At 41.8% G+C, this 26,570-nt stretch overlaps 1 protein-coding gene across 2 annotated transcripts in view; it reads left to right on the top strand.

Moving 5' to 3' along the window:
• Positions 1-21,561, top strand: part of SLC5A1 (solute carrier family 5 member 1) — a 56,215-nt gene extending 34,654 nt beyond the window's left edge. The window contains exons 6-15 of one of the 2 annotated variants that reach the window (XM_011384256.1): positions 3,223-3,328; positions 4,488-4,568; positions 5,840-6,060; positions 6,294-6,429; positions 7,800-7,907; positions 11,031-11,181; positions 13,255-13,423; positions 16,506-16,721; positions 18,276-18,381; positions 21,344-21,561. In XM_011384256.1, the coding sequence (XP_011382558.1) occupies positions 3,223-3,328; positions 4,488-4,568; positions 5,840-6,060; positions 6,294-6,429; positions 7,800-7,907; positions 11,031-11,181; positions 13,255-13,423; positions 16,506-16,721; positions 18,276-18,381; positions 21,344-21,561 (1,512 nt within the window). The remainder of the gene's footprint in view (positions 1-3,222; positions 3,329-4,487; positions 4,569-5,839; positions 6,061-6,293; positions 6,430-7,799; positions 7,908-11,030; positions 11,182-13,254; positions 13,424-16,505; positions 16,722-18,275; positions 18,382-21,343) is intronic. The other variant, XM_023525523.1, reaches the window with a different exon arrangement.
• The last annotated feature ends 5,009 nt before the right edge of the window (positions 21,562-26,570 follow it).

Here is a 26,570-nt window from a genome sequence, read left to right as displayed (position 1 = left end):
GTAATGACATGCTTTGAACATACAGAAAATCACAAAGGATAATACAGCGAATGCCACCCAGATTCTATAGATCTAAACAGTTCACCATTTTTTTTTTTTAAAAAAGAAATAAAACATTAAGATATGACCAAAGCCTTACATATAATTATATGGTATATAATTTTTAGTAAGCCATTTAAAAATTCCCTGGTGGACAAAAAGCTCTCAATGATGCTTACCTTTGGGCCAAGTGATGAAAGTAGGGGCACTTTTACTTTTCAATGTATAACTTTCCGTGCCGTTTTTAAACAACCTTACATATAAATTATTTTATTGATTTTTCAAATTATAAAAGACCTTGCTCTTTAGAAAATATTCCAGAAAGGATGACCCTTACTTTTCAGTGCTGCAGAAAGGTTATTAAACTTGGAGACAGAGAACTTGGATTTTACGCCTTGAGAAGTTATTAACTTTGTTTCTCTCATCTGAAAAGCGGAACCAGTTTACCTGTTCCATCACCTTGTTTTGAGGATACAAACAATGCATGTAATTGAGAGCCGTGGATATGGAGGACAAAAATACAGTGAAGCAGGATATAGTTTGGGTACTTAGGAGATCTAAAGACTAATATCAGAGCACCAGGTTAATGTGACCTTGACTGTGGTATCTCCAGGCACTCTGCTGGCTTTTGAGGTTGCAAGGGCAGAAAGAATTTGACTCTGAAGTTCAGAGTGACTCATGAGAGGAAGAATTTGTCTTGGTTTCTTCTATTCATGAGAGAAGTTTTCTTATAATTCTTTATCTGCCTTGTTACCTGGAAATAGAAACAAGATTTCTATTAGTCCAATACTTCTCATAAATGTTTATAGATTCTATTTTAGCATTATCTGAGGAGTTGTGTGTTACTTATTTGTGACTAATGACAGCAAGGTAAATATCAATGAGGGTATCATAGTCTACTCTAACGTGTTGTCGTAAAGCATTACAGATTAACTACTTTGGAAAGTAAACCAACCAAGGGCATTTTAAAAGCAGTAGTAGCCATGGATTTTTTTTCTCATTTATGCTTATTAGCTAATCTACTGAACCAAAAATGTGCATACTTAACAGCATTCCATTGTAATCAATGAATGGGGCCCTTCAATTGAAATAACTTTATGATGATATAGAGGCGTGGGAGGGGAGGGATGGGCATTGGGGTTACATTTCACAATTTCAAGTGGCCCAGTGTGCAGAGTCAGGAAGGAGTGGCCATTTCATCCTTAGCAAGGTTAAGGTGCAGCTGGGGACTCTGTCTTCTTCTTTGGCTGCTGCTGAGGGCAGGGTGGAACAGATCCAGGACCTGGGAAGGAAATGCTTTCCTTCCAGCCACTGAGAATCACAAGGACACTGAGACATGGAGGAGTGAAATGTTTTATCTAGTCACTCACTCAGGCCTATAGTGGCAGCGCTGGGGTTAAAACCAGTGCTGGGGTGTCTCTTTCTAAGTTATCATCTCTTTCCCCATACGCTGACTGGGCCTCTCCTCCTCCATCAGGAAAGACCATGACATTGGGTCCCTTGGGGCTAGAGAATCTGTAGCGGAGGTGAGGCATCAAGTCCTCAGGAGGCCCGTCTTGGAGGAGGGGGTCATGCATTAGCATATAAGCTTGGAGTTGGTGTGAGACAGGCTCTCTGCCAATGAGGAGGTGGGGAATAGAAGATTTGGTTGGTGGGGACCTGAGTCACACTGGAGGGCCATGAGAAGCTGCAAGGGGGCAGAGGGGAAGATAAGAATATAGAAGTGATGCAAGGGTACCGTTCCCCAGGGCTCTGACTGGGTGGCCCTTTACATGCCCTAAAACATATTAGGGTTTATGCAATAGAACAGCTTGTGCATTGCATCTAGGGGAAGTCTATTTTCTTTCCTACCTAGAGATTGGAAAACAAAAGATTCACCATGATCCTCCCTTAATCCTATCCTTCCTGGTAGTATTGGAGATGCCATGAAAATTCATTTTGGTTGACTCCAGCACTCTCTGTTGGTTTAAATTAGCAACTGCACCATCCAGCCAGGTAAAGGTTCTTTATGAGGCTAAATGAAGCAGGGAGGAGAAAAGGAATTGCATCCAGAACTAGTGAAATCAAGGGTGAAGAGGGAACAATTCTTCCTCAAGTTATATGAGCTAATCTACATAAAACCACATAGCACCAAGCCTGCCATGCAAGACGTTCTCGGTGATATTCTGGTTATGTTATGGTTAAGATGGACTCCATCTGGACCAGGGAGATCACATTATGATGTTGCTAAAGTTTCTCCCCACTCCAGGGTGGGGCTAGAGTTTTCCAGTCATGGGATTCTCCACCAGTCACACTTGCTTTTGAGAATAGATCTGATCAAACTTTGCACACTGACGTGTAAACAGTGGTTAATTGCTTAGAGTGGCAGTCCATGGGTGAGTTGGTAGGAACCTCAGAGTGTTAATAGTTGTTCCTTGGCAAACAGAGTTTCATAGTTAAATAAGTTTGTGAAGGGCCATTTCCCATGCTCCCCTCTTGGGGATTCACTGTACATGCTGTATATTAAAGGCTCAGAGAAATTGGTAAAGAAACTGCTTTAATTTTGTCTAATCCAGCATTTCACAGATCTCTTTGACCATAGAAGCCTTTCCTTTTCATGGAATATCTATTATCATCTTTAACAAAGCTTTTTGGGAAACTTAGAAATAGAGCATGACTCTCAGGTATTCGTATCCTCCTAATTTTTAATTTTATTGTGAGATGAACGCTTCACATGTGATCTATCCTCTTGGCAAATTTTAAGTGTACAATATGTTATAGCTGACTTACAGGTACAATGTTGTGTGGCAGCTCTCTAGAGCTTGTTCATCTTACTTGACTGAAACTTTATGCTGACTGATTAATAATTGCTCATTTCCTCATCCCTCCAGCCCCTGGTAACCACTATTCCAGTATTTGATTTTGTGAGTTTGACTGTTTTAGATACCTCATATTTGTGGAATTGTGTCTTTCATATTCTTAACTGGGGATAAAAATATGAATCTCTATGATATTTTAGCCAAAGGGCAAGAGGGTTTGGGCCAACACTGGGCCCTAGAAATCACAAACATTGACACTACACAGGAGATGGCTTCTGCTGAACCCTCCAAGCTTGCCTCCCTGGCCTGTAGCTAATGTACTTCAGCCAGGCCCTGTAGCCAACTGGCCTCTATCACCCTTAATTCACCTCTCTTCTCCTTCCAGGCAGACATCTTCTCTGGGGCCATATTCATCAACTTGGCCATGGGCCTGGATCTGTACCTGGCCATCTTTCTCTTATTGGCTATCACTGGCATTTACACAATTACAGGTGAGTCCATTCAGATATCTTGGCAGGAGCCCAGCCCAGGGTTAGGCTCTTGGGAAGGATGAAAGGAAGTAGGAGACATGGCTTCTCCTCTTGAGGAAGAGAAATACACCCAGGAAATAGTTTGAGGATGAGATATTTGCTTGGTCTCAACTTATAGACCCTAAGAAGTTATACAGGTGGCCCTAGACAACTCCAGTGTTGGCTGGAATAGTCAGGACGGCTTCTTCCAGCTGGTGGGGCAGGGCTTGGCCTTGCAGGTTGTAGAGGGAACTTGGCTGAGTTGGGAGAATCAGGGAAGGAGTGCCAGGTGCAAGGACAGGTAGGAGCAAGGAATGGAGGTAGGAATGGGCATGGTGTGGGGCCAAGGCAGAATGAGCAGCAGATGTGCTTGGCTGGAGGAGGGCAGTCAATATGAGGCAGTTGGGGTGTGTGAGTGGGTGATAAGTCCTGAGAATTCAAGCAAAGTCACAGGGAAGAGGCCTTGGAAGCCAGACAGATGCCTCGAATTTGATGTGACAAGGACTGGGAGGCAATGTGGGGAGGATGGGAAAGATTTTAGAGGAAGACTCAAGAGGTCTACTGGAGAAGCTAGTGACACAAATAACAATTGGGGACCCCTTTGCAGAGGTGTTACTCTGCCTCAGTTAGGGGGACCAGGGCCAGTGATGGAACTTTCTGCTCAGCTGGGGTCTCATAGCTTTTGGGGACAAGAAGTTACATAGATGGCCTGAGAAAGAGTCAACATACAAGTAGCCCTTTGAAATGTGTTGATTTGGTAATAGCCATGGACATCATGTAGAGATGTCAGCACTTTGCTCTTCCCTACCTTTATTTGTGGAAGATGCTTTTTCTTATTATAGAGGAGCCATCTCCTGGCTTAAAAGGATCACATTAAGCTCTTCCTCCTCAAATAGGGAGGAATATTTCTCCTTTCCTCAAGGTCTTCTCTGCGTTTTTGTGAAAAGTGGAGATGTTGGATAAGGCTGGGTAGCAGGCTGCTGTAACAGGATAGGGAGAGAAGGAAGGAAAAGCAAGTAGGTGGCTGAGGAGCATGCTAAGAAGGTATGCAGAGGGAGAGGGACAGCGGTGGAAACAGGAGGCAGGCTGACAGATTGTTGTCCTACATGAGGTCAGATGGATTGTCTCCTTGTCTACTTAGGGGGCCTGGCAGCTGTGATTTACACGGACACCTTGCAGACGGTGATCATGCTGGTGGGGTCTTTAATCCTGACTGGGTTTGGTAAGTGGTGTCCAGATAGGCTGAGGAGGGGAGGAGGCAGAGGTAGAGTCCCAAGAAGAGAAAAGCAAGTCTAGCCTCTCTGTCCTTTGCCTTCCCAAGCAATGAGCTGGGCGAGCTCTGCCCTCACCAGGGGAGTGGTCTAACCCAGAATGACCATCACTGTAGGTGTCCAGGGGGCACCTTCTTTAGCCCTGGAGGTCTCAGGCTCGGCCTGGCCCAGACAACACCTGGATTCCCTGCTATCCTTTCTGAATAGCCTGGGCCAGTGGTACCCACTGTGGGCCTCTGATGACATGGTCTTCTCTCCACAGAGAAACTGGACATAAAAAGGGATAAGGCTAAATATCCACTGGGCTAAATATATTCAAATGTTGTGTCTTAAATCTCAGATTATATCTTGTCTACATTTTGATATTAAATGTTCTTTCTTTTATGAAGTGATGATAGTGATCATTTTCTTGCTTATGTCCTTATTTGACAAAATTTAAAAAAATCAATCATTCTATGTTGTCTCTCATTCCAATTTTTTAAAATTTTGTCTATGAACTCTTGAAGATAAGACTGGAAACCTTAGATCTAGAGGTACTTGTTAGAAGAAGATATAAAATGCATTTTATTTTTAAGGGGGCCCATGCCCTGTGTGTCCTGTGAAGTCTCTTATCTGCTTTCTATGCTATTTTCCAAGAGCTTCCATTCAGTTTTACCCAGTGGTCCTTGAGGGTCTGCAGGGCAAGGGCTGGAATGTTTTATTCAAAGACACACAGTCAACAGGTGACAGGGCTCCAGACTCCTTATCCATTTTCTGTTCATCCTACCACATGGCTGGGACCAGGGGTGGTATTGCCTAGTCTGTGTGTCCAGGTTCCTAAAAGCTGCTGCTGACATGGGGAGCGGGTGAGGAGGTTGAGGGGAAAAACAAAGTTTCTGAACCTGGTTCAAAACCAAGTTTTCTTTTTCTTTTTCTTTTCTTTTTTTTTTTTTGTAATTAAAATACCTTCTTTTTGTAAAGAGGTTTATGGTTGGGGTCCTTTTACAGGTTATTGTTTTGGATCCCCACAGTAGTCCCCCAGGGGGCTAGGCAGGGTTAATAATCCCATTTTATGGATGAGACAGCTAAGGCCCAGAATGGGAAAGTGACTTGCCCAAGACCACACAGTGAGGGCTTTCACCGTGGGTCGGGTCCTCTTAGTTTCTCAGGCATCTACAGGAAGAAACTGCTATGAAGAGTTGAAAGTTTTGGGATATTGATTTTTGTTACTGATGTTTTCCAGCCTTTCATGAAGTGGGAGGGTATGAAGCCTTTATGACAAAGTACATGAAAGCCATTCCAACCAAGATTTCTTATGGAAACATCACCATCGAGGAGGAATGCTACACCCCAAGGGCTGACTCCTTCCACATCTTTCGAGATCCCATCAGTGGAGACCTGCCATGGCCCGGGCTCATCTTTGGGATGTCCATCATATCCCTGTGGTACTGGTGCACAGATCAGGTACCCAAGCTGGACATGCAGGGTGGTCAGGGTATTACTCAAGGTACTACAGGGACTCCTGTCTATCTGTGGTTTGCAGGGTTGGGAAAGGAAGGGCAGGGCTCATATGTGCTGGGGGTCACTAGCCTTGGTGACATGGGAGTGCCAGGCTGAGGACCCAGGATGTGGAGGGGAGCTGGGGTGGCCAGAAGGTGTCTGCCTGCACCCTTCCCTCACCAGGCTTTCCCTGGCAGGTCATTGTCCAGCGCTGCCTCTCAGCCAAAAACATGTCTCATGTGAAGGCTGGCTGCATCATGTGTGGGTACCTCAAGCTGCTGCCCATGTTCCTCATAGTGATGACAGGAATGGTCAGCCGCATCCTGTACACAGGTGATGCCTTCTGCTGGACTCAGCGGCCATTCTCTCCCATTCTCCTGTCTCTGAGTCACTTCTAAAGCTCTAAAGCTCTCTGCTCTTTCCTTTCTGTCTCCTTCTTTTTCTTTTCTTGCTGCAATAATCAAGCATTACTGTTCTCCTCCTAGAGAGTGAGCAACTTGAGATCACAGAATCTGTCGAGTTGCCTTCCCTGGTTTCTTATGTTGGCAATTGCTTTCTCCCTTTTTGCAAATTCTCTGAAGTCATGCTATGTCTCCAGCTGTAGCTTCTTCCAGCTAATTATTGCTCACTTTTTGCTTAGTCCTACTTAAGGCTGTAATAATGTGTACTATGTCCCTAATGTGAGAGAACCCCCAGCCAGTCTGACGCTCCGAGCCCTATTTCCTGGACCATTTCCTTGAGCCTTGCACATTGCTATCTAGGGTGGTAGATTCTTCCTTGGCCCTTTTGTGGCCTCTCCAGCATTGCCATTGCATTTTTGTGTTTTGCTCAACCATGCTAAGTCAAAACCTTCCTGGAATATGAAATAATAGCAAGAAAAGAGTACCACGAAGTGAAAGTTGGTGAGGGCCCTTCAAAATCAGGACAAGACAGTCTGGGGATATTTGCTGCCAGTGGCTGCATGCTCCTAATAGTGTTCTCATACTCCTATGCAGGTTCACTTGTTGTGAGAAAAATATATCTAACTGATAGTTCACATTATAATTGATACAACACATACAAATATTAGAGATGAATCAGTGCTATAAGGGGCAGCATTAAATAATACACCTGTAGTAGGTACCTAATAAATGTTTGTTGATTTGAATTCTGTAGAGGTTTCTAGATGTTTCTTCAAGTCTCTAGATCATATTCCTTTTCCCTACTAGACTACTTCCTTTCTATCTCTACCCTAGATTTTTCATATCTTGGAAATAACACCCATCAGCTCTCCCACTGGGGAATTCCTTCCGTTGTTTGAAAATTCCCCCAGTCAATCCTACTTGCAAGAGCTGCTTCAAATAAGCCTCAAGTTTAGGAGTTACCAGGCACTGTGATCTTCAGGCAAACAAAGCAATGGTCCCTGCTGAGCTGCAGGGCGGCTAGCTGGAGTCTAAGGACTGTGCCCCTCCCTTTCCCACTCTCAGCATTTCTGTGCTTCCCCTTCCTCTGCGTAGGAACTGTCTTTCCTCCCCAGTCAAAGCTTAGGGGTGGTCAGAAACAGCAGGGCAGGGGCATGGCAGCCAAAGGGCTCAGCCAGGAGCTTCACTCTTTGTGGAACCTTGGGCAGGAATGTCTTGTTTAAAGTCTTGTTTTAAGAAAGTGAATCTTGAGAATCTTTCCCTGTTGTCTGGTTGCTGACATAGCTCTTTATCTCTCCCCAGAAAAAGTTGCCTGCGTCGTCCCCTCGGAATGTGAGAGATATTGTGGCACCAAGGTTGGCTGTAGCAACATTGCCTATCCGACCCTGGTGGTGGAGCTCATGCCGAATGGTAAAAGTCATCCCCACTGGTGGGGTCTTTCTTGGGGGGGTTGTTTGGCTTTGGCTTTTCCTTGGTTTTTTTTGGGCTTCTTGGCCAAGTTCCTGTTCTTGGAAGTTTTTGTTCTTGGAGGCAGTTGGGGAAAAGGCTTCTTTCCGGTTTTCTTCGGCTTTTTTTTTTAATCATATCTTCCCACAAGGGGAAGGAGACATAGGACTTGGTTAGGCTCTCTGAGACCTAGCACTTGTCCATCAGTCAAACATAGAAAAGAGATAATCTGAAAAGGTACTAGGGAAGACCACGACTTTTCCATGCTTATCTGGAAGTTCTTTCTTAGTTCTCCAACAGACATTAACATGATGGCTTGAACTAAGCAGAGTTTTATCTGGAGAATGAATTGACTTTTAGACTGTTCCAAAGAAAAACATGGAGAGAAAGCTCTGGAATGAGGACGTTTGAGGCAGTTGATGGATGGGGTGCAAGAGGGCTCCTCACTATAGAGAATGCGTTATTGTAGGAGATTGAGGACTAAATCCAGAATTGCTAGGGTTTTGGGGCAGACCTTTGGGGTTATTGTTCATATTTCATATTGAAGAAAAATTTAATTCTGGCTCAAGAGATGCGAATCTTGTTAGGTTAGGGAATCTCAGGAGACCAAAAATTCAAAGGTATTTATCAGGAAAATTTAGAACAAACTTATATAAAATTTTATTGCTAAAAAGAAACATAGAGATCATCTAGTCAAAACTCTTCCTATTACAGTTGTGGAAACTGAGGCCTACACAGAGGGAAAGTGACTTTTCCAAGCCACACAGCAACTCAGTGTCTGGCTTACAGAACTCTGCTCAAGGCTGCAATTGAGGAACTTGGAATGGTCTTCAAAAAAAAATTTTAAACCACAGACTAGATGCATGACCTTGGGCAAACTGTTTACATTTAAATTCTATAAATGTGGGAGTAATAGTTAACTGTACCATTGAGCTGGGTTGGTTATTAATTAAGGTTACAATTAGTAAGAGTCACATGGCTTTTTTAGAGTTCTGGCTTAGATTACACTGGCCTTAGATTACGTGGGGGAGTTTATGCTATTTCTTTAGATTGGCAGACAGACCCTGGGTGAGTACTATTGTTCTAGCATTGTACAGGACAGAAAGAAGTGTGTCATGTAGGACAATGAAATGCTGTGTTTACCTGTACCATTGCCACTCTCTTACCAGCTGGAATCTGGCTTCTGTAAATACCGAATTCGCTGATAACCTCCTGGTGGTGGATCAAATAGATATTTTCCATTCTTCATTTTACTTGACCCCTCAGTAGCATTCAACATTATTGAACATTCATCTTTCTTCAGTTATTTTCTTCTCTTGGATATTATAATACTATATTTTCTGGTTTGTCCCACTCCCATTCTTTTTAGCTGCTCTTTTTGTCTAATTTTCAGATTCAGCCTCCTCCACTCAGCTAGTAAATGTTCCTCCTCCAATCTATCACCAGATCTTGTCCATTTTGCTTCCTAAATATCTATTAAATTCATCTATCTCTATTTTTACGACCATCATCCTACCCTGATCTACCATTATTTCTTGCCTAAATCACTGTAAAGTTATATTTAACAAATATTTGTCAAGAGAATAAATGAATGGGAGTTTGATAAGAATATGGTACAGAGAGGGGAGCTCCATCCCAGCTTAACAGTTAACTGGTGAAGCAAATGGAGGAGGTAGGGCTTGAAGCCCTACATACTAACTCCTTGAAATTGACCTTTGTTTCATCAACTGAAAAATGTAGTAGTTTGACTAGATAATCTTTATAACTCCTATAGCTCCAATTGACTGTGATCTACGTTATACAAACTCAGGAGGAACCATTTAAAAAATCCTCCTGACAAATGATAAAATAATTGGAATGAGCAGCCTTTATCACTCATCTTGCAAGGCTGTAGATGAAATCATACAATTATTTACAGATACAAAATGTAGAGGAACCATAGAATCATGTTCCAAAAATATTTCAAAAGGCAGGAATGTTAGCTCAACTCTTACAAGCTAATGTTTAATAGAGATCTATGTTAATATACTTGGGTCCTCCAAACCCCATTATACAGGAATATTGCAAGAGACTGAGAATGTTTAGCTTGGAGAAGAGAGAGTTCTGGAGGACATGAGATGTCTTTGAATATGTGAAAGATGGTAAAGTGGATAAAGGGTAAGAACTCTTCTGTTCGGTAGCATAAGGACTGTGTCTGAAGTTATAGAGATATCAGATGAGTCAGGACTGTCTAAGAGGTAAGAGTGGAGTTAATGGGCCATATGGTAACTGTGTTTAACTATTTGAGGAACAGCTAGACTATTTTCTACAGTAGATGTACCATTTTACATTATTGCCAGCAATGTTTGAGGGTTCCTGTTTTTCCAAATCTCCAACCACATTTGCTATTGTCTTTTTTTTTTTTTTTTTAAATTATTACTATAGTTACCCTAGTGGGTGAAAAGTAGTATTTCATTGTGGTTTTGATTTGAATTTTCCTGTTGTTGAGCATATTTTCATGTGATTATTAGCCACTTGTTTATCTTCTTTGGAGAAGTATCTATTCGGGCCCTTTGCTCATTTTTCATCAGGTTGTGTTTTTATTATTGAGTTGTAGGAGTTCTTTATATATACTGTATTCTAGACCCTTATTAGATATATGATTTGCAAATATTTTCTCCCATTCTATGGGTTGTCTTTTCATTTTTTTGAGAACCTCATCTTTTGAATTCTAGTTTAAATATTTCTGCTATATTATGAATCTTTTGAGTGAGAGACCTCATAAAAATCCCCTCAGATGGACACACACACACACACACACACACACACACACACACACACACACACTACCACCACCACCACCACCATCACCATACAACTGCAAAGTATTTACCTCATATATATTTTGTCCCTAGCTCTTTGTTGACTGCTGTTGGTTTACAATATAATGTAAAGCCACAGTCCATTCCTTAAAATGTCTGGTCTTTCTGGAGAGATAAATTGAAGAGCATGGCATGGTTTCATCAGCCAAACAAACCTTGAGTCCTCAAACTTTCCAAACACAAAAGAGCTGAGGCGCTGTGCATCACTCAGAACCTTCTTTTCCAGGACTGCGTGGCCTGATGCTGTCGGTCATGTTGGCCTCTCTTATGAGCTCCCTGACCTCCATCTTCAACAGTGCCAGCACCCTTTTCACCATGGACATCTACACCAAGATTCGGAAGGGTGCAAGTGAGAAAGAGCTTATGATTGCAGGAAGGTAAATGCAGCTTCCCCCTGTCATGCACCATGAAAGCTGGAATGATCAGAGCACCTCCCTCAAGCTGAGGAAGACTGGTAGATACTTGGGTAGAATGGGAGTAACCACTGTGGCTAGTTATATTTGTCCTTCAGTGACATTAACTTTAAAATGCTTATTGTCAAATGTGCCCTTCTAGAGTGAGAAGTGATATCAAGGATCATCTAATCTAACCCTCAGTTTATCAGTGAGCAGAATGAGACTTGTCTTGCCTAAATCCAAGCAGCTGGGACAATGGCAGAGCCAGGACTGGAACCTATGGCCAACTGAGTCCTTATCTACAGCTCTTTATACCACCCCACATTGTCCTCTTCAGCCCTCCACACTGCAGCTCTCCTCACTGGTCATCTTTGAGGTCCAGATGCCTCCAATGCCTTGACCCTTTGCAGCAACATTTTGCAGGCTCATTGTAAGGGTCAGATGTTATTGTGCCTGGGAGCATACTTTATAAAGTCTGAAACACCAGGCTCTGTGCACATTTGTTATTGTCAATGGACTAATGGACGTGATACGATACAGGAAGTAGTAAGCATCGACACATGGGTCAGGTGTGCTAATAATCATGATTATCCATGGAGCAGATGGTCTGAACAGACTAGCAGAAGCTCTGCTATGTCTCTCCATGGGGCAATGGCAGGTCAATATCCTCAGGGCAAGTGGAACAAATCTCTGGGATGTCAGTCAAAGGAGAGGTCCCCAGTGACTGCAGAAAGGGTTTGTCACCTCATAGTTCTTGTAATCAAGATTAAGGCAAAGGAAAGAAAGGAAGACTGAAAGGTCACAGTAGATGACAAGATATCTGGCGTTCAGGAGAGGTCTGACCAGGCAAGAGTTTACTACTCTGCTTCACAGGAAGCAACACCATTACCCTGAGTAATTTTTCCTTAGAAAGGAGTTTGCTAGCTTTTCCTGTTATTTATAAGGCTCAAGATGCAACATGGAAAGAGAACCATTTTGTTGCTTTGCTCAAGGCTAGACCCCTTGACTCTGAGATTATGCTGGGGCTAGCATTTTTGTGCATCCAGTGACTGCTGCCTTGGGGCTTGTCCCTGCTTAACAGTTACATGAAACAATCCTGAATTTTTCTGTGGGGACTGTAAGAGTGATCAAAGGCTTAGAGAAGAGAGAGGTGAGCATGGCATGCAGTAGTTTGGGGAGGAGGCTCCTAGGAGAGGGTGACCTTGAGCTGAGTCCAACATGGTGGGTAGGATTTCGGTAAGTGGGGGAGCAGTAGGAGGGCATTCCAGGAGGAGAAATATGTGAATGAAAACATTGCTTTGTGAAGGTTAGTTTCAGACTCTTTTGCCTTAAATTCAAGTAAATGAGACCAAGGAATCAAGCCTTCTTTCTAATTAAACCAAGAGCACAAGTAAGAGGACTAGTAAGGGAACCCTCCAAACTTTTCAGAATTTAAAGTGAAACTCAAGAGGAGGAAAGGTAGAAATACCTGGTAGAGTCCCTTTCTATCTAGACTGTTCCTTTATAAACTCTTCTTGTCTTATGATTTTAACTTTCTTATGAAGAAGAAGAAGGAGAAGGTAGAGGAGGAGAAGAAAATAATAATTATAGTTTTTACTATTTATTGAGTGCTTACAATTTGCTAGACGTTTTACTATAGCTAATCTTTATTCCAAACTTGCAAGGTCAGTTGTATTCTTTCTAGTTTACACATGGAGTGAAACTCTGAGAGGTAAAGCAAAGTGTCCTAGGTCATAGAGAGAATAAAAATTTGAATCCAGGATTGCTTGGATCCAAAGTCTACACTCTTGTTCCTACGCTCTACTGCTTCTCAAAGTGGGATTCTCTTATTGTAGTGACAGGTTGAGGTTACTGTTGAAAGTCAAGTGCATTTTACTTATTCATAGGCACAGATGACTTTCCTAAGGAAGGAGAATATGAAAGAAAAAAGCCATAAGAATGAATTTGCTAATTATCTTTTCTTGCTGGGGTCATTATATATATGATGCATAGCCACATGTGTTGATTCATGTAAAGCCATGTATTGACACTCTGTTGTGGGGGCTCTGATTTCAGGTTGTTTATCCTGGTGCTGATTGGCATCAGCATTGCCTGGGTGCCCATTGTGCAGTCAGCACAAAGTGGGCAGCTCTTTGATTACATCCAGTCCATCACCAGTTACTTGGGACCACCCATCGCAGCTGTCTTCCTGCTTGCTATTTTCTGCAAGAGAGTCAATGAGCCGGTAGGTATCATTCATGTATGTACAGGAAAGCCCATTCTGGCACAGAAATTCCCATCTTGATTAGCATATTCTCTGTGGGAAGGATTCTATTTCACAGAGGTCTCAAGCCGGGATGGATGTGCTTCTTAGGGTTTGTTCAGGAACCATGGGACTCTCACGGGTTCATTCTCTTGGACTCCTCTCTTCTCCTTGCTGCAGGTTCCAAACTAATTTCCAGCTAATGATATACATTTTCCATCCAATCTTGGTGATTTTCCCCAAGCTGCATGGCACTACCCGGGAAGTTTGTAGCCCCTGGGCAAGCAACTCCAGAGCAAGTCCTAGCACAGGTTACCTCTGGTGGTTCTGCAGTGAGCTTAACTTTCTGGCCAGCACTTTTCAGGGCCTAGTGAAGACAAAGTCCTGGTGCTCAAGCAGTTTATATATAAAACCACATGAGGTAGATAACAATTGAGGGATAAAATATTAGTAGGGATGGATTCCTAGAAAGGCTATATCAACATGGGTTGAAATTGAGGAGGAAAAGAGGGCATTCAAGGCAGAGAGAACAGCACTGTCTGGAACTTGCAGGTGGAAGTGGAAGGAAAGGGATGAGGGTGAGGGGCTTGTCAGCAATCTTGCTTGGCTTGAAAGGGAGTTGTGTGTGTGGATAACAGAAGACACAAGTGGAGAGGCAGGTTAAAGTTAGATTAGGCACAGCCTCTTTGAAAGCCAGGCTCAAGTGTCGGGGTCATCAGTGGGGTACCATCACAGGTTTTAAAGCACTTTGTAGAGAATTCCTGTGGATATGCCTTCTGAGTGGGGTGTTGCTCAGCTGCCTCTGTATGCAACCATTTCCTTGCCTGGAGAGGGTTAGGAAGGAGTGGGGGTGCTGATTGTGTAGCTCATCGTCTGAAATAATGTAAACGATGACATATATTTGGTTGAAGATAACCTCTTTCTCCCCATAGGACAGGAACAAATACATACCAGGGGAATATAGCTCCATAGAGTGACCCAGCTTTGAGGTGCATAAATCACTACATGTCTCTCTTCATTTGCCATTTGCCATTAGGGAGATAGTTCAGATTTGCTGGTGACACAAAACAAGGTGTACAGATAAACATTCCCGAGATATTAGAGTTGAACCTGATCGTGATCTCCACAGGTTTGAGTAATGGGCACGCAACGAGATAAGTTTCAGTAGGAATTGGCAGAGGCTGGTTCACCAAGAGATTTCTAAACTGCAAATTAGGAACTTGTGGCTAGGAGCTCAGTTGAGTGTTGTGATGGGTCACAGGCAGACTCAACTCAGCAATGAACTAGAGCTTTCAAAAAATAAAGGCTAAGAATTGGGATGAACTATAAAAGTACTCGACTGGGGGTGATTTTGCCTTCTGCTAGGAGACATTTGGTGATGTCTGGGAACATTTTTGATTGTTACAATTCAGGGAGTGCTATTGTGGGGAGAGCCCAGGGCTGCTGCTAAACATTCTAGAATATGCAAGACAACCCTTAACACCCAACAAAGAATTATCCAGCTCAAATGTCACAGTGTGGAGGTTGAGAAACACCAATCTAGAATCTTCAGAGGGTAGCAGGTAGAGGCTGCAAAGTGATTCTCAGAACTGGTCAGGCACTGTGTTTGCTGAGGGGTGACTCTGAGTCTTAAGGAAAATGTTAAAATTTCTCAGATTTTAAAAGAACCTCTTGAGAATAAAGACCGAAGGAATAGGGAGAGGCTAATTGCCAAGAAAGAAGGAAAGCTGTAGCAAGTTTTATTGATATTATTCACACAAACTAAAGTCAAGAAATAATTTTTCAACTGAGTAAGTGTATGGGGGATGAATGGAGAACATCAGTCTTTTCCTTCTTCCTTGTTCATTTATTTATCTAGCAGACACTTCCTGATGCCAGATATGGGGCTAGGCGCTAGCAAAACAAAGGCAATGAATACTGGTTTCTCCCCTGGGTGAGCTCCCATTTCAGACGGGGAGACAGAGAAGCAAATGTGTGATTATATAAGAGTGTGGGTGGTGCTGGCGTGGAGGTGTGTCCACAGCGCTGCAGCCACAACCAAGGAGGATGTGCTGACCTAGTTCTGTCTGGGGAGAAGAGGGGACATTCAAACTAGAACAAGATTATCAGGAAGGGAAGAGCCCGTGCTCTCCCAGGTAGAGTGAATGACCTGTGCAAAGACCTGGGACACGAACATACATGCTATGTTTAATAATAGCTGGTAATTTATGGCACCTGAGTGCAAGAGTACTGATGGCTAACGAGGGGGCTCTTCAGATCAACACTTGACAAAATCATGAAAGCTTCTTTTGGTCGCTCTTATATAAGCTTGCTCTACTTTGTCACTGGTCCTTTTAAAATGCGGCCTTTAGACTCCGAGCTGGTCCTCTAGGCAAAGAATGGCAATAAAGAGAGAGAGAAGGAAGAGGGGAAGGAAAGAAGGAAAGAATGGTTAAAAAATCATGAAAAAATGTTTCTTAATGTTTCTAGTCTCTTAAAGGCTTCTGTATTTCTAATATGTAAATCTAAAATTTAATGTAAAAACATATAGTATAATTTTATGTTCTCAAATTAAAAACAGTGATTTTGGATTTATAAAAGGGGCTGAGGGAAAAGTTCCTTTTTCCTCTATCCTCTAGTGACCCAATTTCTTTTTCCATGTCTTTGAGGAATACAAATTACTTCACAAGTAATTACTTTACATCTGAATGTACCTATCTGGAGGCTGATGGTAATAGTAACTGCAGGCAAAAAGATTCAAGTTATTTTTAAAGTTAAAGGGAATTTTTGGAATTAAGGCTTTCAGTTGATATTCTAACCAGTTATTAGACACTTTAACCCATCATATGAAGAATCCTTGTCTTATGACCCAGAGAAAATCAAATCACTGAAACATGATAAGCATGACACTCATGGAAGGCCTGACATAATAATCTTGAGCCATACTCTGAACTCTAGTGTTCTGGCTTCAGATTGCCTGGACCTATCATTTCTCTTACCTTTATTCTTTTGCCTCTGTCCCTTTAGGAATGCACAGTTGTTTTGTGTGTTCGGGCGTTCATTAACCCAGGGTCTCCTTTCACAGGGAGCCTTCTGGGGACTGATCATAGGATTTCTGATTGGGGTGTCTCGTATGATCGCCGAGTTTTCTTACGGAACTGGAAGCTGCACGGAGCCCAGCAACTGTCCCACGATTATCTGTGGTGTGCACTACCTGTACTTTGCCATCATCCTCTTTTGCATTACTGTCACCGTCAGTGTCGTTGTCTCTCTCTTCACCAGGCCCATTCCAGATGTGCATGTGAGTATCCATTCAGGAGACCTACCCTGCCTTTGTTCCTATTCATGCAGCAACACCCATCTTGGTCGCCCTCGGTTCAATTAGATGATCTCACACATGACTAAAATAGTCTGTACTTGCCATTGGTGTCATGTTGAAGGATACAGGATAGGAAACTTGCTGTCCCAGCAGGGCAGTATCAAGCATGAGTCTTCAGCAGGAGTCCTCACAGCAGGGCAGGGGATATTCTCTGAGTTACGCTCCCCAAATGACAGCTCAGGTACAAGGGAGTGAGATCACGTTGGCAGACACGGAGGATACCGTGGCTTAGATGCTCATGTCCCAGATAGGAACTTACATTTTTTGTAACAGTCTCATGGTCAGAACTCTCAACGGTTCCTGGAAGGGACGTACTTACTTACAAAAATTAGCACATACAGGGAAATCCCAAGTATGATTTGCCCTTTATTTTTCCCAATTAAACCTCCAAACAGTTGCCCATAGAATTCAAGAAATTTCAAACAATATCAAAGTCCAATTGATTCAAGATTTAAAAAATGTCAAGTATTCAGTTAGCTCTAGATGTCACTCTTGGTTTAAGGCATATTCTCAGCCTTCCTAATGCAGATGAAGATGACCAATTATGAGCCATTTTTATCATAAACAATCTAGTCTGGTAACCTAGCATCACTGAAATTCTTCCCTTTTTTGGGTTTCCAAGATATAGACCTAGAGAATTAACTCAAGATCATATTTATCCATAGAGAAAGAGAAAGGGTGTTGTTAACCCATTATTCACATGTATACAAATACGGGGACTTAAGAAATCCCTAAGAGACCTTCAAACTCATTGCTGAATTTTTAGAGTTGTGACCAAACTTAATGTCAAACAAAAACTGCTTTTACAGCAGCAGAACCACCGTCCTATTTACGGGCTGAATCTGTCACCAACTTTCTTTGTGTTGTATTAATTGCTTCCTGATGTCTTTCTCTGAGTTGTAGCCCCAAACACATTTAGCTCCACACATCCTCTTGAAGTAGAGAAAGCAAGGTAGTCACCAAAGAGGGCATGGCTGTGATGAACACACTACATTGATTTTTAGACTTAAGTTTCTGTTTTCATGTCAATAGAGAATACGCCTCCAGCTCTTCCCTGTTCTAAATGGCTCATGATTCTACAGACCCTCTCCCCAGAATATGATACACACCTATCTACAAAAATATGATCTTATACTGCTGGTCTGGACAAATGGGTGTCTAGTCTTGTTTCAGAGGACTAGTGCTAAAAGGAACAAATTCATTTATTATGTATAGTAAGAGTTTATTCATTTAAAACATTTCTGTATTCAAGGCAGCCTCTTAGTCTCATAATATGCATATATTATAGGGGCATGTGTATGATTTACATCTAAGCTTCTAACACATTTAGATCTAATGATATGGCTGGACACTGTTATTTACATTCTTGTTGATACTGAGAAGCCATATTACTTTTCCTTTCCTTGATGTGTATCTCTTTGTTGGCCTCAGACACTGTTTGGATCTTTCTTCTAACCTCTTCTGCTTTCTCCACAGCTCTACCGCCTGTGCTGGACCCTGCGCAACAGCAAAGAAGAACGTATTGACCTGGATGCAGGAGAAGAGGGCATCCGTGAAGACCCAGAGGAGATCACTGAAATAGGTGATTTTTTGACTCAGAGCCTAGTCCCAAGCTCTAAAAAGTTACTCCCACAACAGCAAGATCACTTTACAGAAGCCTTCCCTAAATGCTTTCATCAAAGCTCAGATCTCTTTCCTAGAAGGGAGTGGTGAGAGAGGTGAGGGGTGAGATGAATAAATAGATTTCGGGATATTCAAGCCTGGTCAAGGGAAGGAGGGAGGTACAGAATCATCCCAGCTCCCTCACCCCTCACAGGTTACAATGCCCAGTGATTAAGTGTGGGTGAGGAATTTTCTACCTCGACTTGATTTGGAGGCTTGGCCAGGGGCAAGGGAAGAGTTAGTGGTCTTCTGACATAGCCTATGAATGGAAAGCAGATGAAACCAAAGTTGTGGTCTAGTGACATCAGCAGGATGGAATAGAGGCTCTGGGATCTTATGTGTTACTGGCTCACCACATCAAATTTGGAAAGTCACGTTTCTCTGGAAATTCAGTAAGATAATGCTTAGTTAGTGTTTAGAAACTTACTTGGTCATGGAGAAATGCTTTCCTCAACTTCTGTGTTGCAACTTTTCTTCCCTACATGGGAGATAGTTGTGGAGATGTGTGTTGTACAAAAGTGTGGGAGCTCAAGGTCATGTTTTTTACCTGTATTGGGCTGAAGGTCTTACCGCTCTATGTGAAAAAGAGCACAGATACAGCAGAACAAGTTCTAAATTTTACTATCAGGAATATCAAAATCCTGGCTTTGAAAAGGGCCTTTGGTCTTATCGCCTCAATTTTACAGACCTGTAAATTGAGACCTTGGAAAGGAGAGGCTTTGCCTCTGGTCCCAGCTCTTATGCAATCTGCTTTTGATCTCTGAAGACCTTTTGGTTCTGAAACCTGCGATTCCACAAGTGCTGGGAGGAGCCTGGAACCATAGACAGCTGACCATGGTGCTGAAAAAACCCACAGCCCTTTCCTGCTTCCTTGGAGCAGGCAAGCGTGAACATGCTCCCTACTCCAAAAATGGCCCCATATTGAGCGAGAATATCATAGATTTTAAAGGGCCATGGAGAAGAAATATTTTGAATGTTTTAATGTGGAAGAAGAGATTAATTTTGCACCAGAGGGCAGAGTTAAGACTGGTGGTTAGAAAAAAACTCATCCAATTTTAACTCAAAGTAAAGAGGCAGGATGGTGCAGAGACAGAGTATGGGATTTGGATTCAGGAAGAACCGAGGTTGAATCCTGACTTCTCTACTTACTATCCTGGGCAAGTGATATTTATTTTTCTAAAGCTCAGGCTCCTCACATAAAAATATTCTAAACATTAGCCTATATTTCATGGCACTGTCGGAAACATTGAATGATATGATGTTCCATGATAGAATTAGCTGTAATTATCACCATTATGATTGCAAATAAGAATTTCCTGAGTTTGTCTGTAAAGGGGTGAGCAGCAGGTGAGTATCTATCAGGGATGCCTAGAGGGGACTCTCACACTGGCTAGAAAATTGGCTTAATGATGTCTGAGGTTCATGGCAACACTTGAATTCTATTGTTTTTTGATGAACTCATGAAATCGTACTGAACACCTACCCTTAAAGTACAATAAACTAAGATCTCTAGAAGTCTTTTATAGACAACAGGTGCCACCTTCATCATTCTTCGAGAAATAGCAGTATGAGAATTCATCTCTATATTATTATCACCACCATCATCATGACAGATAATAATATGATTGTAATATATTTTAATCGTGAATACCTTACTCTAGTCTAGTGATTCATTTTGGCATGACATCATTCTTTTAAAGCAGATAATGCAAGTGTAATTCTTCCAATTTTACAGATGACTAAAATGAGACATAGAGACTTTCTCAAGGTCACCCAACTTTTTAATGGCCCAGACAACCATGAATTTCTCACTTGGGCTGGTCTGTGAGCCCGAATCTTTGCTATTTCTTCCCTGTTCTCCTATTTTAGTGAAGTGGACCGAAGTAGAGGGATAAAGGAGCCTTGTCTCTCTTATGTGCATGAGAGAAAAGAGTGAATAGAAAGAGACTAACACTTGATACCTACTATGTACTAGGTTTTCTCTCATTCAATCTTATAATGAAGAAGGCATTTTTACCCAGTTTTACAGATACAGAAGATGAGAAGTGAATTAACAAGACATAAAAGTGGGTTTTGGTACCAGTTCTGACACATATATGTGCCTGACCACTGAGGTTCTTTCCAGTTCTAAAATGCTGTGACTTAAAATGGGAGAATGGCCAGCAGTGTTCCCTGTGCTAAAAACACAGTGGGCTTGATTTCATATCTAGTAAGTTACAGACCTGACAATCTAGCCCAGGTCTGTCTACCTCCAGTGCCACACTTGGGCTCAGAGGAGAGAACCAGTTCCCTTGGTGGGCATCCACTTTGAATGGCAGGCCAGTTGGATGGTTTGATTCAGAAGTATTGATATGCAACATCAGACCTTAAGCCCTGAAAATGTTGATCAGTGCTGCCCTGTATCAGGGACTGTTTAAACCAATTCTTACTACATGGCTGGATTGATTATGAAGCCTTGGGTCTTCCAGGTGTAACCAATGCACTCCTGAGTCATTCAATTCTCTTTGTTTTCCAGTGATGTAGCAAACAGATATGTTTATATGTTTCACAGTTTATATGTGTCACAGCTCCCCAACCCATTGTTAACATTTGTCTCTCATAAATAATTATTTCATGTTTGATTCTGATTGTTCTAAATCAAGATGTGTTCTTATTGGGCCTGATAGAGATAAGACATAGGCTAGCTGATCATAAGGATATAAAATTCATCTGTTACCATCATCTTGTAATTAAGTTCACGTGAACATTTTGTATCGTTTCCATTTCTGTGAGTAAGAAAATTGGGAAATGTTTGCAGAATGGCAGATGTTCCACTGAAAACCCTTTCTAGTCCCTCCTGCTTATGTATCCAATAATCCTTTTATGCCTTTCCCCTGACACAGAAGTTCCTGAGGAGAAAAAAGGATGCTTCAGGAAGGCCTATGATTTGTTTTGTGGGCTGGACCAGCAGAAGGGTCCCAAAATGACAAAGGAAGAAGAGGAAGCCATGAAGCTGAAGATGACAGACACTTCCGAGAAGCCTTTGTGGCGGACAGTAGTGAACGTCAACGGCATCATCCTGCTGACCGTGGCTATCTTCTGCCATGCATATTTTGCCTGAGTCCTGCCTTTTGCTGCAGACTGCCCTCCTAAAGGCCAGACTCTTTACTCTGCCTCCCTTTAGTCCCACTCTGTGTTGTTGAAGGAAAACTGATCAGTTGTAAATTTTGCCCAGTTGATAAAGATGTACATGTGTAATTACAGTCCAGGTGGAGGAAAATCATTAATTTGCTGTTAACTTATGTATTTGAGGCCAATTTGACACAGCCAGCTGTACATATTAGAGCTGCAGAAGAAAAGTTTACTTACTCATGAAAAGGCAGATGAAGAAACAGAAGTCCTGTGATATCTAATGCAAGTTTGCTTCAGATAGACTCAGTGTGTCAACATTGCTTGTGATCCTTGAATATTATTTTAAGAGCTCTGATCTCCCTAGTTCCTTCTACTTTGCCTATCTGATCATCCCCTTATCTTTTTTTAAGAAGAAAAAATCCTCTCCCCTCCCACAGTATCATATTCCTGCCAAGAAAAATCAATCTGATAACTGATGAATGCATTAATGCTGAGGATGGGAGCTTGATGGGGTTCCATCAAGCCATGGGTGTTTGCTCTTTGAAAGAGAGGCCTGGGGATGTTAATACTTACCTCAAAGGTTGGCAGGGGTGGGAGATCCACATACTAGCCTCATGATAGTGGGGACAGAAGATAGATAATCTGGAGTCAAGGAAATTTTCTGGTCTTCATAAAAATGTCCATTGGGAATCCCTCATGTTTGGGATTTTACTCATTTTGGCATTTGTTGTTCCTGGAATGTCTTAGCCGCTCAGCAATATTTGTGGATTGAATGAATGATATAGCATTTATTTATAAACACTTGCTTTATTGTTATGTAAAGTTGGTACTTGGTCAATCTTTTCTTGTGCTGGCACAAAATACCCACTCTGTTGACTATCAGGAACTGGAATGAATTTTCTAGACACCGCTCTTACTCATGGTGTGGATGTTGATATACGGGCTTAGAAGCTGACTCTTCTTCTTTTCAGGTGTCTAGATTGATGATCATCCATTGACCAAGGTTAGGGTAGGTGGACTCCGTTTTGGGTATAAGTGCTCAACATCTTTAGCTGAGAAGAGTGTATTTTTTTGTTGTTGTTGTTGAACCTATTTCCTAGGGACAAATTTTTAAAATTTAACTTAAATTTAATTAGTTAAATTTCTTTTAATTTTACCTGTGAAATATCAATTATAGTGAAATATAATCTCATTGAAGTGAAGAATAACTCATGATCTTAATATTGAATGATTTCAGGCTAGCTTAGAAAGGAACTGGGATCTGAGGTTCCATGGAGCTGAGAGGGATTCCTAGGTGGAAAAATGATTCAACAGGGGAAGGAATGGCTTGTTATTGTAGGAAGAAGGAAACCCAGACAATACTATTTGATGTGCCCTCATATTCCCCTTAAGTTAGGCAAAGAAGACAGAAATGTGGAGAATTTCACATGGCTAGCATTACTCAGCTTACTCAGTTTTGTGTGTTTGTGGTATTTTTGAGCTTGGAGAAGAGAAAAGGAGAGGCTTGAAAGCTGGTGGAAGGAGGGGGCACAAAGTATCTAGATTGCCCTGGATTCTATTTCTGCCTTTGTCAATGATTCATTGTATATATTGTGAATTATTTTGTGTCAATTGTGTATTTTTATCTTTGAAAAATGGGGACCCTGATGCTTATAGCATCTACTTACCTCCTCTGAGTGTGACAAGGTCACTTTGAAAGGGGATGGGAGATACATACATGAAAGATGCCATACAGATGTTATACTAAGCTTCATTTAGTCCCATACATTACTTTGTATTACTTTGATAAAATGTATTACTTTGAAAAATAAACACATTAAAAAACATAATATTCAGATTTCCTGTTCTCTAGAGATTCTAGACAAATACTGACCATATCTGTGGTGAGCTTTAGTTGGCACAAGATATGGATTAGGAAGCAGAAGCCAAGACAGTTGAGAGTAGAATATAGCCACTTGAACAAAATGTAGTAAAGTTTGTAAATGATTTCAAAATCACTAGTAAACATGAGGTAAGTAGCTCTACTCTCAATGCAAAGGTCCTGTTAGAATAGACTTAGTCATTTGAGTAACCAGGGGCCAGTAAGTGATAAATGTACTAGAATAATTTCAAGGGTGCAAGGAAGAGCAATTCTTTTCCTAAATGGAAAATGGTTCCTTTGGAGCAGAGTGATTACTTATTAATGCATAGTTTATAGAGCTAAAAAAATCATGCCCTATCAGGCAAAAAAAAAAAAAGCTTCTTTAAACATGGATGACTCTCAAAATGAAAAGACAGGCCCTGTACTTGCCTGGGGACTTACATGGGAGCATTGATTACTTGTAGCTGAGACAGGCATTGGTGTTTACTTAGAGAAGTTTCTACCATTGGAACTCAGTGGAACCTACTCTTTGTTAGTGCTGAAGTCACCATCTCCTAAAAGATGCACTGCAGTTTGTCCTGTACCACAAAAGCAACCCTTGGGAGAAAAGCATATATGTTTAGTTGGAGGAGAGAGGTTTCTTAATTTTAGCTCCCAACCCCAGCCCCCAAAACACCTCTAACCTTCTAATTGGATTTAGGCAAATGGAACCGTTTGAATGAAGTGCCACTGTCTTAGTGGGTTGGTGGAGATGGGATTGAGGAGATGTGAGTGAGGTTAATGGGGCAGTGTTGTTTGGCTCTGAAAGATTCAGGTGGGTGTTGTTCAGTCCAAAAGCCCCACATAGTGTCCCTGACTCAGCCAGCTTTTGTAGTTCTAAGAGCAACTCAAAGAACATGTGATTTGATACAATTCATCCCATGTTTGGAAAACTGGTGGCAAATGTCCACCCAATAAAGGGACCTACTTTACACTTGAGTGCGGGCAGCACATACATGTGCATTTCAGAATCAAAGAGCTTAGAGTAGTGTTTGCAAACTATAGCTGTATCAGAAATCCTGGAGGAATTGTTAAAACATAGTTGTTGGAATCCGCCTTCAGAGTTTCCCAATCATTAGGTCTGGAGTAGGGCCTGAGAATTTGCATTTCTAACAAATTTCCTAACCATTTTGATGCTGCTGGTCTGGGGAACACACTTTGAAAACAACTACTTAGAGTTAACTTCCAAAGAGGCTTCATTTCATCACCAAGGCAGGCAGAACTGGAAGAACTGCTTTCCCAGACCTTATTCGAGGTTTTAGTGATGTCTCAGGACCAAAAGTCTTTTCTGAAACAAAAAAATGTGTGAGTATGGCTGAGACACATTACAGTGTCAAAGCACAGAAAAAAAATCCTACCCTGCTGACCTTTGAACCCATTTGCTTAATTCTGACTTTTCCCCAAGAAGATGTCTAAGACCTGACCCTTTATCAACTTGACTTTATTTTATTTTATATCTGGTACCCATCATGTATCATAAATATATACTCGCCCTCAAAGTCAGTCTTACAAATAGAATGTTTTGTAGATAAGGGTGAAGTGAGAGGAGAAAGCACTAATATTTACTGGGCATCTTCTCTGGCCCAGATCTTTTAGGCAATATGAAATGATCTCATCTAATCTTTACAATAGTTCCATGAAGTCTGCATTACATTTGGAAGAAATCGAGGTTCAAAGATTCAAGGATTTACCCAAGAAAAAGACCTTGGAGTTTATGGTCTAGGGGTTGACAGTCTCTCCTCCTTGGCACATAATTTCCCTTCAATGATACAATGTTTCTCCTTCAAATTTGAAGACCTTGGAATGAGTTGGGATGTATGCAAGTGAGGAGACCACCATCTATTGAGCATCTACTTATTAAGAAATGTTATAAGTTTATAACATTTGAATCTGTGAGTTAAACATTCCTATCTCTGTTTTCAGATGAACGATGAAGGTTCAGGGAAGTTGGTTACTTTGTTCAGTCCTGTGCTCCTAATTTTGGTGTAGGTGGATATCTCTCCCTGACCAAACAGTGATAGGAATATATCTTTCATGCCAAAGCTTCTAGTCTTCCATGAAGTCTTTTCAAGACTGCCAGGATGTGGATAATGATGATTTCTGGTTCTATTTGACCCCCAGCGTGAGAGAAGATGGTCCTTGTTTCCACAAGATGCAAAATCAACTCTGTGTTATGGGCTTAATTGTGTCCTTCCTCTAACCCCCAAATTCATTTGTCCAAGTCTAACTCCCAGTACCTCAGAATGTGACTGTATTTGGACATAGGGTCATTAGAGAGGTAATTAAGTTAAAATGAGATTACTAGGATAGGTCCTAATCCAATATGACAGGTATCCTTATAAAAAGGGATTAGGACACAGACACAGAGGAAAGACTGTGTGAAAGATAGGGAGAAGACAGCCATCTATAGGCTGAGGAGTGAGGCCTTGAAAGAAATCAAACTTTCTGATACCTTAACCTTAGACTTCTACCCTCCAGAACTGTGAAAAATTTAATTTATTCTGTTTAAACCACCCTGTCTGTAGTGCTTTGTTATGGCAGCCCTAGTAGACTAATATATCTGTAAGGGAGTCAGATCCTGTTTTGTGTTTTATTCGATTCTGCATTTGTCTATTTGATAGCCATTGATCACAGTGCCAACTATATTAACGATTTTTTTTCTTACTTTCTGTATTCTTGATGCTCTGGCACTTGGGGGCCTTATGGACTGGGGAGAAACTGCCCCTCCAATGGCTAGCCCTTTCTTGTGGATAACAAAGGGCTTGTCCAGGAGCACATCTCTCATATACAAATCAGCCAATCCTGAGTCTATAGCCCCAATCACCTTCTTATCTAACTTTCACACACCAAGCCAATATTTTCCCTGCCCTAAATCATCCCAGGGCCAGGTATGAGGCAACTAGAGACAATCTCAATAGTCTCAAACTCACCCAAATTATTCAAACTGGTCAATCCTAAGCTATTTACCTTGTCCTGCCTTGCCTTTTGTGAAGAAACCCCAACAAAGTCTGTGGCCTAGGCCTTCCCCGTGTTCCTTTCTGCCTTCTCACCAACACTGGTGCTCCCCACTTTGGCCCTGCATGGCATGTGGTAACCCC

Source organism: Pteropus vampyrus, unplaced genomic scaffold (assembly GCF_000151845.1).
Source record: "Pteropus vampyrus isolate Shadow unplaced genomic scaffold, Pvam_2.0 Scaffold568, whole genome shotgun sequence".
NCBI classification, from domain to species: Eukaryota; Metazoa; Chordata; class Mammalia; order Chiroptera; family Pteropodidae; genus Pteropus; species Pteropus vampyrus.
Note: the sequence above shows the minus strand (reverse complement) of the source record. Positions and strands in the feature narration are given on the sequence as shown.